This window comes from Arvicola amphibius, chromosome 9, assembly GCF_903992535.2.
Source record: "Arvicola amphibius chromosome 9, mArvAmp1.2, whole genome shotgun sequence".
NCBI classification, from domain to species: domain Eukaryota; kingdom Metazoa; phylum Chordata; class Mammalia; order Rodentia; family Cricetidae; genus Arvicola; species Arvicola amphibius.
The window spans coordinates 61082974-61097160 of NC_052055.2; the positions used below are offsets into that span (position 1 = coordinate 61082974).

Genomic DNA, 14187 nt, shown 5'->3' on the forward strand with positions numbered 1-14187 from the left:
TCCTGGGCCTCAATTTATCTTCAACGGAGCTACTTTTGGCTCTGTCGTCAACTTATTGTGGCTTTCAGGCACCTGTGCCCTTTCAGACACCCCACCACCACCAGCAGCAGCAGCTGCCGCCTTTCCCTCCAGCGAAGTAACAGTTTGGGCTGACGGCCTACCAGTTTCTCTTTCTCTGTGGATTGCATAACCCAGTGAGGGGCCTGGGCTTTGGGGCAACATTTTTCAGATTCTATATCCAGTTCTGCAGCCCTAAAAAGTTACTTAACCACTCTGTGTCTTATTGTCCTCACTGTTGGAGAGATTGGGTTAGCGCTCAGAGGGTCCAAGCGCCTATGCTCTCATCTCCAAAAGTGTAAAAGTGCATGAGGAGCCCCTGGAGGAAAAACTCAGGGGTGTCGGGAGTGGTGTGTGTGGGGGGGTGTTTGCCAAGTCAAGGTGCTGTGTTTCTGGCTTGGAAATGGAATTTGATTCAGGATCTCTGTTTGTATCCCCCATTTTTGGCTCAACCTTCCTGAGTCCTCTGGGGAGCACTGCTGAGCACACCGGCTCCTGCCTAGAGTGCTCAGCCACATTCAGGCAGCATGGGGGGGGGCGCTTAGACTAAGCACAGCCTGTGGACAAGATGGAATGGAGAAGAAATAGCTGGGCCTCCACCTTTTACATGTCAGTGAGGACTGGGGTCCAGGCTGGGGAGGAGGTGCAGAGAGCTGAGAAGGCAAAGAGGTTACCTAGGAAACCGGAAGCTGGGAGGGTGGAGGGAACTTCAGTAGGAGGGGGATAAGGCTTGAAAAGCCCTAGTCACGACCTCTTGAAATAGCGTCTGGAGAGTGACCAGTAAGTATTCTGCCAGCTTCTGAAGCAGGAGGGAGAACAAGCCTCCTTGGGCAGCAGAGGAGAAGGTGCCTGAACTGGCCCTATCCCATAGCCACACTGATGAATATCTTGCATATCACCATAGAACCTCCATCCGGCGATGGATGGAGATAGAGACAGAGACCCACATTGGAGCACTGGACTGAGCTCCCAAGGTCCAGATAAAGAGGAGAAGGAAGGAGAACATTAGCAAGGAAGTCAGGACCGTGAGGGGTGCGTTCACCCACTAAGACGGTGTGACTGATCTAATGGGACCTCACCAAAGCCAGCTGGACTGTTACTGAATGAGCATGTGATCAGACCGGACTGAATGTGGCTGACAATGAGGGCTGACTGAGAAGCCAATGATGATGGCACTAGGTTTTGATTCTACTGCATGTACTGGCTTTTTGGGAGCCTAGTCTGTTTGGATGGACACCTTCCTAGACCTGGATGGAGCAGGGAGGGCCTTGGACTTCCCGCAGGGCAGGGTACCCTGCCCTCTCATAGTACTGGAGAGGGAGGGGGAAGAAGGAGGGGAAAGGAAGTGGGATGAGGGGAGGAGGTGGAAATTTTTAATAAAAAAATAAATTTTAAAAAATAAAATAAAGTTATTATCATACAGGTAAAAAAAGGATAGAAAGAAAAAGAAAAGCCCTGGTCACCACTCATCTGTCCCTAACAAGGGACATGCAAGAGAACTAGGAGCCTCCATTGCCTGAGTTAGAAAATGGAGAGCTCTGAGTGCTTTTGGAATCCCAGAGCAAATTAACATATCTATAATACAGAGTCCAATGAAATGTGTGCTTGTAGTGGTGGCTAGATAAGGGGGGGCTAAGGGAGAAATCACTTGAGGTGTGTACAGAAAATCCAAAGGTCCATGAAAGGAAAGGAAGGGGCTGGGAGAGGGTTCCCTAAGTCACACGCTTTCCATGTCCCCCTGATAGCCACACTTTCTACAAAGGAAGAAACTAGGCTGAGAGGTCAGGACTCTGCCCAAGTTCATATGGCTAGCTAATCATGGCGAAAGATGAGATCCAACCAAAGCCTGGCTGGTCTGAAGGCAGGAGTGAAGGCATCCGCTGACCGTGCTAGGCCAGCACCCGGGATGGAAATGCTGCCCAGATGGCCAGGCCAGTCCCCAGGGAGATAGACTGGAGTCACAAGCAGCTTGCTGTAGTTGCTGTTTATTGAGATACACCATAGGCACAGACAGGGGCTGGGAAATGAGGTGACAAAGGTGTTCTGGTGAGAAGCTGAGGAGGCTGGAGGTCTCTGGGAACCACGCCTGCCTCTTCTCTCCTCCTCCAGCTTACCCTGAACTCAGAGCATATCTGCTAAGGTGAGAGTAGAAATGGACTTCCTACCTCCTCTAAATGTCAGGTCACCCCCAAGTCATCCAGCTGGTAACCCTAACCTCCCTCCCATCCCACTGCATCGCCAAGGATAAAATCTGAGTAAGTTTGAGCCCTTTCCCAAATGCAAATCGTATGTAAATTGCGCACTACGAATACTCAGCCTCCCCAGTCCTGAGAAGGCATGACCAGCACAAGGACGATGGTCCAGCACCACCGCAAAGCCTTGATGCTAATATCTCCTGCTAGAGGTCTTGACCGTGGTGGTCTTCCGCAAGATGGAGGTTCCCCCGGAGACCTGCCCGCCCTTGGCAGTGCCGTAGCTCATGTTAGCACTGAAGCCGCCCTTGCTGGCCCCACCAGCCCCTCCTAGAGAGAGGCCGCTCCCGAAGCCTGCTGCGCTGCCTGCGACCACGGAGGTAGAGTTGCCGGTCACCGCTGCAAGGCAAAGGCTCTGCCATAGTAGAGCTGCCAAGCCAGGAAGGAGCAGGGGAAGCCCAGAAACCCCCCAAAAAACCCGAGCAGGGTAACGCGGCAACACCACTGTAAGTTCGCACTGACTCTTCAAGGAGGGCCCCTGAGGACCTGGACTAGAGGCTTGGGTCGGGAAGGGTAGGGAGGGGCGGGGAGGGACAGGGAGGGGCGGGGAAGATGGCAGATACTTACAGATACTGACAGCACTGGGACACTCTCCAGACATCCTAGGGGAAACAAAAGGCCAGAGTGATCAGAGGTCTGGAAATCCATGTTTAACCTTCCATCAGCCCTTGCCTCTACATGCAACCAGCTCTGTGTCAGGGCCTGAGGACAAGACCCGGAGATGTGAGTAACAGGAATATGCAACAATCCAGGACTCAAGGCCTCCCAACAGAGCCTAAAGGCCTTTCTGCAGGAGGATTTGAAGCCTCCCCTCACTCCACTTCCTGTAGGGATACTAACAGTACCCTGCATCTAAGGACAGAGCCTTCTGTCTTTCCAAGGAAGAGTTGAGCCTGACCTGGCCAAGCAAACCTTGTTACTGAGCCGCCACACCCCAAAGGATATGGATGCTCAATGATTCAGAAAGTGAACAGCAGAAAAAGAGGAAGCTGAGGAGTCACCCTAGAGCAGCACCCACAGACACCATCTCCCCAAGCTGCACAGAGGAGCAGAGGGGCTGCCACCTGCTCTCCTCGCTCTCCAGCAGCTTGCGGTAGGTGGCGATCTCCACATCCAGCGCCAACTTGACATTCATGAGAGACTGGTAGTCACGCAGCAGCCGGGCCAGGTCCTCCTTGGCCTGGTGCAGGGCTGTGTCTAGATCTCCAAGCTTCTTCTTAGCGTCCTTGAGCGCCATCTCCCCACGCTGCTCTGCTTCTGCGATGGCCGTCTGCAGCTGCTGGCACTGCCCACAGGAAAAAAATGGTACTGGGAATACCTTCCAGGGGGTGCCACTCATCCCTTTTCTCTCAAGCCAGGAGGCCTACACCCTACCCAAACAACTTGGGAGAAACAGAAGGAAACATTGTAACTGAAAAGGAAACAATAGAAGAACTGAGGAAATGGCAATCCCTCCTGCAGATCCTCCTGGGCTTTGGAAGAAGTAAAATGAACAATAAAACCATTCAAGTGACTTGTTCTATCTACAGAAAAGTCACACTGTCTGGCCATAACTACATAGAGTCCCCACCAAAGAACTCTCTGCCCTGCCCCAGACATCCTGGAGATGGGATAGACCCACACGCTCTAGCACTTCTACACTCTGTGACCTTCAGAAAGTCCCTTTGCCTTCTGAACCCCAGTCACTTGTCCAGCTCCGTCCTGGAAGGAGCAGGTGGATACTGATGGGTCAGACTTTGAGTTTTCCAGGCTGACTTGGTACCCACCTGCTTCTTGGTTGCGTCCACTTCACCTTGCAGTCTCTGGATAGTACGGGTGAGTTCTGCGATCTCGTTTTTGGTGTCTCGAAGGCTGTCCCCATGCTTCCCAGCTGTCACCTGAAGCTCCTCATACTGGAAGGCAAAAAGGTGTCAGTAATTATCAAGAGCAACTGTGGCCTCAGAGACCACCCTCTGCTGAAAATCCCAAAGTTCCAAGAGCCCAGTGGGCCAGGCTTCTTTAGGGGAGGAGGTCCAACCATCACCTGTACAGCCAAGCTAGCTCTCTGCTCACCTTGGTCTGGTACCAGGACTCAGCCTCAGCCCGGCTCTTCTGGGCAATCAGCTCATACTGGGCTTTGACCTCAGCAATGATGCTGTCCAAGTCCAGGCTGCGGTTGTTGTCCATAGACAGCACCACGTTGGTGTCAGACACATGGGTCTGCACTTGGCTCAGCTCCTGAAGAAACAGGGCAGCTGCCACCAGAGTCCTGCTCCAAGCCTTGGACAGAAGCCAGGGATGGAGAGCAGGTCCCTTGCATGGTCTCAGAGGGACAGGACACTAGAGGACACTCTAGAAAGACTCTACCACTGAAAAAAAAAAGAGCATCCTTCTCCTGGATGGCATAGGCATTCATCCCGACTGGTGATCCACAGGCCTCCTGCTGAGACAGCTTGGGGATGAAGGGAGTGTCCCTTCCAGCCCTGTGCCTCCCTGCCTACTTCTGTGCCCCCAGGGCAGGCAGCGTGCTCAGAGCCACCTGCTCCACCATCCATGGTGACCCTGACGATAAGGGAGGAGAGAGGCCTGGAAGTAAAGATCCCCTACCAGAGTACCAGGTACACGGGGAAAGAGGGTGACACTGAAACCAGGAGTGGCAAAGCCCTGATGGCTTCGGACAGGTACTGCCCTAGGCAACGATGTTCACAGGATGTCCTTGCATTTTTATGGTCACCGCCTTTTTAAAAGATGCCTTAATGTCTGTGATCTGTTCACTGGCTCACAACTTCATTGGCTCCCAGAGAGCTCTGCCTCTGTGGCCCCTCGGCTCCCTGGAGTTAGCTTGGCTACCAGACTACCCTCAGCTCTGGCTGAAAAACCTTTTGCACATCCAGTCCTCCTCATAGACCCCCTGCTGAGCATGGAGGCTCCTGCCAGCCCTCACAGCACTCTGGAGTCCCTGGCCAAAGGAGTTCTGTAATTTGAAACCAGCCTAGGCTACCTAGTGAGTTTCCAAGCAGCCCAGGCTACAGTATGAATCTGTGTCATGAAAAAAGAAAGAAAAGGCCTTCCATAGTCTCACTGCCTCTCTGGCATCTCTCACGCACAACCCAGGGGACTGTGGCAGACAGAGAGAGTGGCAACAACACTCTTTCCTTCCTCAGCAGCCAATGTGATTCGGTCACCAGCTTGGCCACACAGCAAGCAGGATGAATTAGAATTCGGGACAGTTCTTTTTTCAGTTCCACAGAGAGATGACATCAAAACGCAGTACGGAAAGCCCTTGTTAGCCCCTGAGGAGCCTGGCCTCAGAACCTGAGATGGCTCGGGCCAAGAAAAGAGCTAAGGGAGAGGAAGAGATGGAAATGGAGGCCAAAACCACATCTAAGTGACAGCTTGGGATGTTGGCTGTGCTCTAAGCACAAGGGTAGGGAGAAATGGGTTGCTGAAACTGTGGGCAAGAGAAGTGGCAGAGCTGGGGGGAAGCTACTCCTGGCCTGCTGTGTACCATCTGGGTAACAAGTTACTGAGTGTCAGAGAACCTGGTGCTCTCTGTGTGTCTTCATGGCGTACAGTGGCCGTGAGGTTTCAGATCAGACACAGCCATGGTGGGCGCTCAGGAAGTTCACTCATCTGCTCAGATTCCTCTGAAGGGTAAAGGCCCGAAGGCCTCCCCTTGTACCGGCTGACTTCTCACAGCCCTGTGTGCCTGTTGTACTCTGGGACACATAGCCAGCATCACCTCTCAGCTCCAGCACCCCAAACCCCACCCTCAGGCCACCACAGAGCAGCATGTGGCCCAAGCAGAGTCGAAACTCCCCACCGCAAAGTAGCCTCAGTGGTCTGCTGGCAACAGGACAGAAACCCCCACCCAATAGTGGCCTCAGTGGTCCGCTGGTGTCATGGCAGACCACGGAGAGAAAGGTCCAGGTGCTCAATGAAGCCAAACTAGTGAAAATAAACAGAAAGAGCCGCTAGGCAAGGACAGCGTGCGTCTCCTCAGACGTCAGAGACTAAGGTGGAGGACAGTGGAGGTGTCCAGGCAAAGGAGCCAGAGAGGCAGAAGTGGGGTCACTATGGAGAGCTGTGTCCTTAAATGTCCCCTAAGCTAGAGAGGGGACTCAAAAGTTGTCTTCATGCCAGTGAGACCTTCAGTGAGAACCAGCTTGCCCTCCAGGTTTCCTTTAGATTTGACATAGCCAAAACCAGAGCAGGGATTGACTCCTGAGTGCCAGGTTAACCACCGTGACTGGCAAAAGAACCATTGGTCTGGTCCCCCTCTTGCTGTAAAGGAAGCCCTGGATGAAAAGGCTCTTTGATAGGAAGTGATCCCCTAGCATGGTCCGTAGCTACCTTCCCCGTCTACATCTTCACTTAATTCTCCCACCTACTTGATGTCCAACTTGCCAACTTCCTGCCACCCCAGACACCGTGCCCTTTGATGCCAAGGCTCTGCCCAGCTGAGCCCTTCCTGTGCCTGCTTCTGAAGCCCAGCTCTTCGTAGGATTCATTGCAGGTGTCGTCTCCTCCGAGGGCCTCCCTTCCTGCCCTCCAGAAGAGCCCCCACCACAGCCTTCCTGTGTGCCTTGACATCTTGAGCCTGTCCCAACAGGATTTTCCTCATTTAAGAATCCGGCCCCAAGGGCAGGAACTTTGTCTTACTTGTTATGTGGGAGGAACCCCATAAATACTTCTTAAGTGATCAAGGCAAAGTTAAGAGAAAAGGATACTGGGTGAGCCAGCCTTGTGCTTTGGATAGAGCGAAGACAAACCTGTATCACTGAAAACAGACAATTGAGCCTAAGAGTGGATAGGGAAGCCCTAACTCCTGAGCGACCACCAGGGAATCCCAGCAAAGACAAAGGAAACTCCCAGAATCCTTTATGGTGAGCTCCACCTGGCTCACCAGATGGAAGTGAGCAGAAGAGCCCAGCAGGGCAGGGAATACAAGAAAAAGGAAATGACACCATGCTAATGCCTTCAGAAGACTCTAAAGCTAACTCAGCTGCTGTGTCATCTGCCTCGGTCCCATCACAGAGAGCAGGCTTCCTACTGGAAAGAGAAACCCAAGATAGAGTTGGGACATGTAAAAGAGGCTTTGACATAGGCAACCTCACAGTCTGTGGGGGGCGAGCAGCAGATCCTAAGAGGCCACGGAGAAGGCCAAGGAAATGAACACTGATCCATCCCATAGAAACAGTGATGAGGGTACAGAGCCCAATCACAAACGCCCTGCTCCTCAGAGGGAAGACGACAGGATGCAAATTAAGGAATTATAAACATGGGAGGAGGCCTGGAGCCACCAAGAATTGCCTGAGGAAACACAAAACCAAGTAGGTTTCACTTTCCCACAACAGTGTATTACTGGAGAGAGCTAAAAGTTTACTTACCGTGGACACTGTCTGATCACCCTTCCAGAAATCCCAAAAGTAAGACAAAGGAGACTGGGGAGACCACTCGAGCAGTCCATGTTTGTTATGCAAGCATCAGTTCAGATCCAAGCAACTATGCAAAATACTTGGCGTCTTGGTGTGTGCCTTGTAACACCATTGGGGAAAAGGGAAACAGGTGGATGCCCAAGACTCATTGACCAACCAGTAAAGTACAGGCTCAGTGAGAGAGCTTATCTCAAATGATTATGGTAGGGAGTGCTGGATGAAGACACCCACAGTCGGCTCTTGAATGTTGTTTAAAATTTCAATAAACACCAGGTGTGGTAGATCATGCCTATAATCTCAGGGTGTGAGAGGCAGGAGGATTGCTGTGAGTTTCAGACCAGGATGGATTGTATAGCAAGGCCTTGTTTGAAAAACAAGGAACTCAGTGGTACAGCACTTGCCTAGCCCTGTTCCGTTCCCAGCAGTTCATGCGCGCGCGCGCGCGCGCACACACACACACACACACACTTTGATCAGCTGTCTGACTATTGGAGAAAAGTAGGTGCATATCACTCTTGAAAACATCCATGTGAGAATCTCCAGAAACTGTCTAGACAGCCCGAAGGATGAAGTGGCATCTGAAACAGCACACAGGCTAAAGGATGCTGGGGTGCATTGACTAGATGTCTGTGTGCCTTCCTGTCTGTCTCCTGAGAACCCTGCTTCCTGGCTTCACTTATTCCTCGGGTTTCTTCATCATCACAAGATTCAAGCTACCTTTTTCGGTTTTGTTTGGTTTTGTTTTGTGAGACAGGATTTGTTTGTATAGCCCTGGCTGTCCAGGAACTTGCTCTGTAGACCAGGCTGGCCTCAAACTAAGAGATCTGCCTGCCTCTGCCTCCCGAGTGCTGGGATTAAAGGCGTGCGCCACCACCACTGGCCCTAATCACCTGTTAACAGAGCCCTCAATGGGGCAGCACCTGACCTCATAGGCAGAGAGCACCCTGCCACCATGACCCCTGTCCAGACAGCACAGAAGGGGCCTTTACCCTGGATGGAAAGTTACCTGTAAGGTCCCTGCTGATGCTAGGAACATCTGCTTCTCTAATGAATTCCCACTAAGCCCAACACTCTGGTCCCAGTCTCCAAGGCTCCCTTTCTCCTGGGTCTGGTCCTGGATTTACTGAATTACCTACTACCCTACCTCACCAACCCTAGCACAGTCTTGTTTGCCCATCCCTGCTGCTCCAACACCTGCCCCATTACAAACTGATCGGGCCAAGGGCACTGCCTCTGACTAGTTCTGTGGCCAAGGATGAGCTACTGTGTACCACAGTAACATTGGTTCTCAAATTGGCACAACAATAGCACTTACGTTACAGAGCTACTGAAATAATTATGCACAAAGGTGGCCCAGAGCCTAACCCTGTTGAAAACATCTACTGTAGGGGCATAATACTCATTAAAGGGGTGGGTTCCCAACTTTTGTTTTCTTTATTGAGACAGTATCTCTCTATGTTACCCTGGCTGGCCTATAACATCTACATAGACCAGGCTGACCTCAAATTCACACCATCTGCCTCTGCCTCCAAATGCTATGATTAAAGGCTTGTGCCACCAAGCCCTGCCCCATCCTGTAGGCTCCAAACTTTTACCAATTTAGTTACACTGGTGAGTTCACACCACCATGGGACTCTCCAGTAATACACAAATGTATATAAATCATGCCTGTCCATTCATCTTCTCACCATCTCAAAGAGATGCTGCAGGAAGTCAATCTCCTGGGTCAGGGTGTCCACTTTGCCATGCAGATCCATTCTGCCCATATATGCAGCATCTACATCCTGGGGAGAGGTAGAGAGCAAGCAGAAAGCTCAAACCGGACTCTAATTCTCTGCAGCTCCACCTCGACCCCTCGCAGCCAAAGGACCACCTCCCCCCGCTTTGCCACCCCACACACCTTCTTTAGCAACACAAATTCATTCTCTAAGGCAGTGCGCTTGTTGATTTCATCCTCGTACCTGTAATATAGGGAAGGCTCAGACCAGCTCAGTCCAGTTCTGTCTTTCTAGGCTCACCTGACTCCCACCACCCAGAAACATCTATGAGTGACAGTTCTTTAATGCGGTCAGACAGTGAAGACATTGGAGTGATGTCTTTGTTTAAACACTTCCTTCCCCAATTTGAAGAAAGGGACTCCGAATTTGCACAATATTATAGCACTGTGGGACTGCCATCCCTTTGGACCTGAGCCCTTGGAGGTTCTACCAAATGGAACAGCTGTGCCAACAGTGGTTAACCTCTGTCTCCACTTTCAACAACATGCTTTCATTTGAAACAATCAATCCTGCCCAACCACTTCTGCTGAGACTAAGGTTTAGAAATTGCCAATGTAAAGTTATAAGAAAAGATTTTTTGTTGTTTTGTTTGTTTGTTGTTTTTGAGACAGTTTTTCTCTGTGTAGCCCTGGCTGTCCTGGAACTTGCTCTGTAGACCAGACTGACCTTGAACTCAGAGATCTGTCTGCTTCTACATGAGAAAAGTTATCTTAAAATACACTTTAGTGTAATAAATATATGCATTGCCAACCGTGTTGTAGAAAGGTCATTTGGATCTCAATTCAAACCCTCATTTTTCTAAATTTATATTTATGGAGCAGTTGAAAATTCCAGACTAGGTATTCCATGGGGCTGAGGAAATAGTACTCTGAACATTTTAAATATGATTGTGGTGTTGTATCTAAGTTTTGTTAGATCTGGTTAAGCAAATGAGCTATATAAAGATACCTGTTGGATTTGAATTAAGATTATGAGGGTATAAGAAATTTATCACACAGGCATAGGAACATCTGATGTTGATTTCTCAAGAAGGGAGTTTGGAATGCCACCAAACATGAGAAAGAACACGGTGCTCCGGTGGCTTTCCTCAGTCGCTAGAGAATAGTCAAGGTGTGTCCCTGCACCTCAGATGTTTTTCTGAAGAAAATAGCATTGTTGCAATTTCTATAACCTTTCTGGGCTGGGAAGAGCCTTTTCTATCAAACTGTAAACTAGTAATTATTATGACTGTAGTAATAAACACGAGGCTTGTGCTTGACTGCCCCAGGCCCCTGGTTTCCCATGTCGGTTCTTGGCTTTACTCAGGAGAGGTGGTTGACCAACCTCTCACATACACCTAGTAAACATATTTATGAATAAAGTTCCAAGAGCACTAGACCTGCTTGGAGACAAAAAGGGAGGAGCTAGGAAAAGAGAGACAAAATGAGACTGGCTAAGCTGAGTGTGGATAACGAGAGTATGGGATTCAGGGCACTATTCTCCCTGCCTTATGAAAAAGACTTTAAAACTATGAGACTAAGTGAGGTGACTCACACATGTAGTCCCTGAGACTGAGGCAGGAGAAAAGCCAAGAGTTCAAAGTCAGCCTGGGTGAGGCCCTGTCTCAAAAAGACAAAAATAATAGTAGTAGTAGTAGCAATAACAAAACAAACAAATGAAAAAAATCATAAACAAACAAGACAATGCCCATGCCCCCACAGGGGTAGCTCTCCCTGGATAGGGTGGGTCGGTGACATCTCTTCCACGCTGTCATGTGTGTCCACAGGGAGCGTGTGTGAGCTGTCACGTGTGTCCCCCGGGGAAGCGTGTGTGTGCTCTTACTTGTTCTTGAAGTCCTCCAGATTGTCTTGCACGTTCCTCAGCTCCATATCCAACCTCCCACGCTCGCTCTGCTTGGCATCCAGCTGCCTCCTCAGGTTGCTCAGGTAAGTCTCAAAGAGGGGCTCCAGGTTCCTGGTGACCCCTGTATTCTGACTCTGCTCCTGCAGCAGGGCCCACTTGGTCTCCAGCACCTTGTTCTGCTGCTCCAGGAAGCGTACCTGGCCAGGGAAAGGAAGATGGGTGGTCAGCACCCGGGAAGCAGCGTCCAGCACACGGGGACCAGCATCATTGAGGTAACATAGTATTACCCACTTCTCACAGGGAGGGAGCAGTCCTGCTCAAATGACAGTCCAAGCAGATGGGAAGGAAAGGATTAACAAACACAGGCCCCTGTGCTCCTGTTCTGTGTGCTAGTCACCTGAACCTAAGCACTTGGTTCTCTATCTCACTTTCCCACTTGTCCTGAGTAAAACTGGATGACGTCAGTGTTTATGAGACTGATCCTGCATCAAAGTGGACTGTTAAAATCATCAGAGAGATAGATGGGACTGGAGAGATGGCTCAGCAGTTAAGAGCACTGGCTGATCTTCTAGAGGACCCAGATTCACCCACACGGAGGCTCACAGAAGAACCAAAAGTCACCAGGGGAGAGGGCAAGAAGTGGGCGTCCCTTGCCTCACCTTCTGTTATGCAGGTCCTACCTCCACAGCAGCCCAGGCCGAGTCACATGACCGGGAGCTCTGTAGCAGGTGCACTTTGGGGCTCTGCAGCCTACTTCAGTCACATCTGTTTGCAAGCACCTGTGTGGTCCTCTCAGCCTCAGTTTACATATGGTAAAAATGTAAAGAATCACCTACCTTGACTCCGCATGGAACCCTGTGGGTAACACTTGAGTAGGGGATGGGGCCCTTCTGTGTTAAAAGTTCAAATCATGGAGCCAATGAGTTATACCTCACACCTTCACCATGGCCCCAGTGCCTAGGCCCAGAGCCAGGGAACACAGTGCTGACAGAGCAGAGCAGGAAATGCTAGACAGTAGCACCAGAGTCCTCCCAGAGTGTCACAGTCAAACTGTGTGGCAGCCACCCTCTTCCCTGTGCATCCCAAACAGAGCTTCTTGGCTGGAACAGGGAACCAGAAGAGGAGAAGTGATGGAGGGTTCATCCTGTCCCCCATATCTGAGTGTAACCAACCCCAAGACTTCTCCAGCTGGAGAGGACAAACAGGACCCCAAGGCCATAATTCATAGGATTGCTAAGCTGTGCATGGTTGCCCACAGCTATAAAATGACACAGTCTTTAAAGGCCACCTCCTCCCTAGCAGGAACACTGAGGACCACACGTGTTTGAATTATGAGGTAAGGCTGCTGCTGATCCAACACAGTCAGGTGGGCTGGACCCGTCATCCCCTGAGGCACTGTCACAGCAGAAACCCCAGCCATCAAGATTCAACCCCAAACCCAGGTAGGCAGAAACCACAGCCCTCCCGCACCCTGCCTGCCTAGTGCACATGGATGACATTCCCTTTGCCCTGACCACCCTCCACTAGAGATTCAGCTTACCCCCACCCCCTACACAAATACAGTTTGCCCCACCCACCTTGTCAATGAAGGAGGCAAACTTGTTGTTGAGGGTCTTGATCTGCTCGCGCTCCTGAGTGCGCACCCGCTGGATCTCGGGGTCTATCTCCACATTGAGAGGTGTCAGCAGACTCTGGTTGACAGTGACTTCCTGGATCCCCCCAGGAGGACAGACCGGCCCAAATGTCTGCCGGCCAGCCCCTAGGCCCATATAAGCCCCACTGCCAAAACCTCCTAGCGCCCGGCCAGAAGAGGCCCCACCAGCCACACTGACAGAGATGCCCTTGCCTCCCAAATTATAGAGGCTTCGGCTGCCAAAGCCACCAGAGCCGGGGCAAGAGCGGACCCCACCGACGCTGCCACTACTCCTGGACATGGTCACTGAGCTGTAGCTGGTTTTCATGCGACTTCCACCCCCTCCGCTGGCTGAGTTAGAGCTGAAGCCTCCTTTCGTGGAGTAAGTCTGGCGGGACACAGAGGACCGCATGACTGACAGCAAGTGGGGAAGCTGGGAGGAGGAGGGAACAGACAAGCAAGCGAGCTCAGTGAGCTGATGAGCCACCAAGGGCCTTTTTATCTTTTCCCAGCTGGGTTGGCCTTGGGTTCTACACACTCCTGCTGTGATTACCACAGGTGAGAGGGAGGGGCCTTGTGGGCCTGGAGGGGAGCCCCTTTCACTGATGAATGGGAGGGCCTCGCCCATCCATCACCGGGACTGGAGAGCTGCCTGTAAGTAGAGACTATTTGGGGAGGGAAGGACAGCCCCCACCTCTGGCCCCCGCAGGTTCTCCTCACTTGGAACAGGATGATAGGACTCCCACGGCTACCCTCACCACCCAGTGACTGACTTGGTCTCCTCCTACCCGGCCTGCTGTCAATGGGGCTCTGTTTTATGAGGTTTGTCCCAGGGCCCTGTGGTAAGCCAAGGCCCTCAGGGCCCAGGGCTGTGCAGGTGGCAAGAGAAGGTGCATTGGGCAATGGGCTGTAGACAGAGTGCCCAGGCCTGCTCCGGTCCCACCCTCCCAGCCCACGGCCTCCTGTCTCTTGGCAGGTCCAGCGTGGGGGGCACAGGTGACAATGTAGGGGCGGGGCAGCTGCTCTTCTGTCTATACTGGCAGGTGTCTGCTGGGTTGAAACCCTGTGTGTGGCAAGGAGAATCCAAGGACAAGAGGAAGTCCCGGCCCAGCCATTGGTCTAGCTGGGGCACACACTGTGGGTTGAAAGGCTTTGTTGAGATCAAACCAGGCATGGTGGTGTGCACCTATAATCCCAGCACTGCAGAG

The 14187-nt window shown here is 51.6% G+C and overlaps 1 protein-coding gene across 1 annotated transcript; it reads right to left on the reverse strand.

Annotated features, from left to right (window-relative positions):
- Nucleotides 1–2442: 2442 nt before the first annotated feature.
- Nucleotides 2443–13391, reverse strand: Krt79 (keratin 79). The gene is made up of 9 exons (XM_038342095.1): nt 12924–13391; nt 11326–11543; nt 9627–9687; nt 9415–9510; nt 4362–4526; nt 4076–4201; nt 3374–3594; nt 2877–2911; nt 2443–2648 (listed from the first exon to the last, which is right to left on the reverse strand). The coding sequence occupies exons 1-9, from the start codon at nt 13389–13391 to the stop codon at nt 2443–2445; spliced, it is 1596 nt and encodes a 531-aa protein (XP_038198023.1).
- Nucleotides 13392–14187: the final 796 nt, after the last annotated feature.

Bases quoted from the DNA above. Each gene is read 5' to 3' on its own strand.
- Krt79 (XM_038342095.1), bottom strand. From the start codon at position 13,391: ATGCGGTCCTCTGTGTCCCGCCAGACTTACTCCACGAAAGGAGGCTTC. The intron at 9,511-9,626 runs GTGTGTGGGGTG...ACCTCTCCCCAG, and splicing joins AATTTGTGTTGCTAAAGAAG to GATGTAGATGCTGCATATAT. The intron at 3,595-4,075 runs GTGGGTACCAAG...TCCTGTGGGCAG, and splicing joins TGGACGCAACCAAGAAGCAG to TGCCAGCAGCTGCAGACGGC.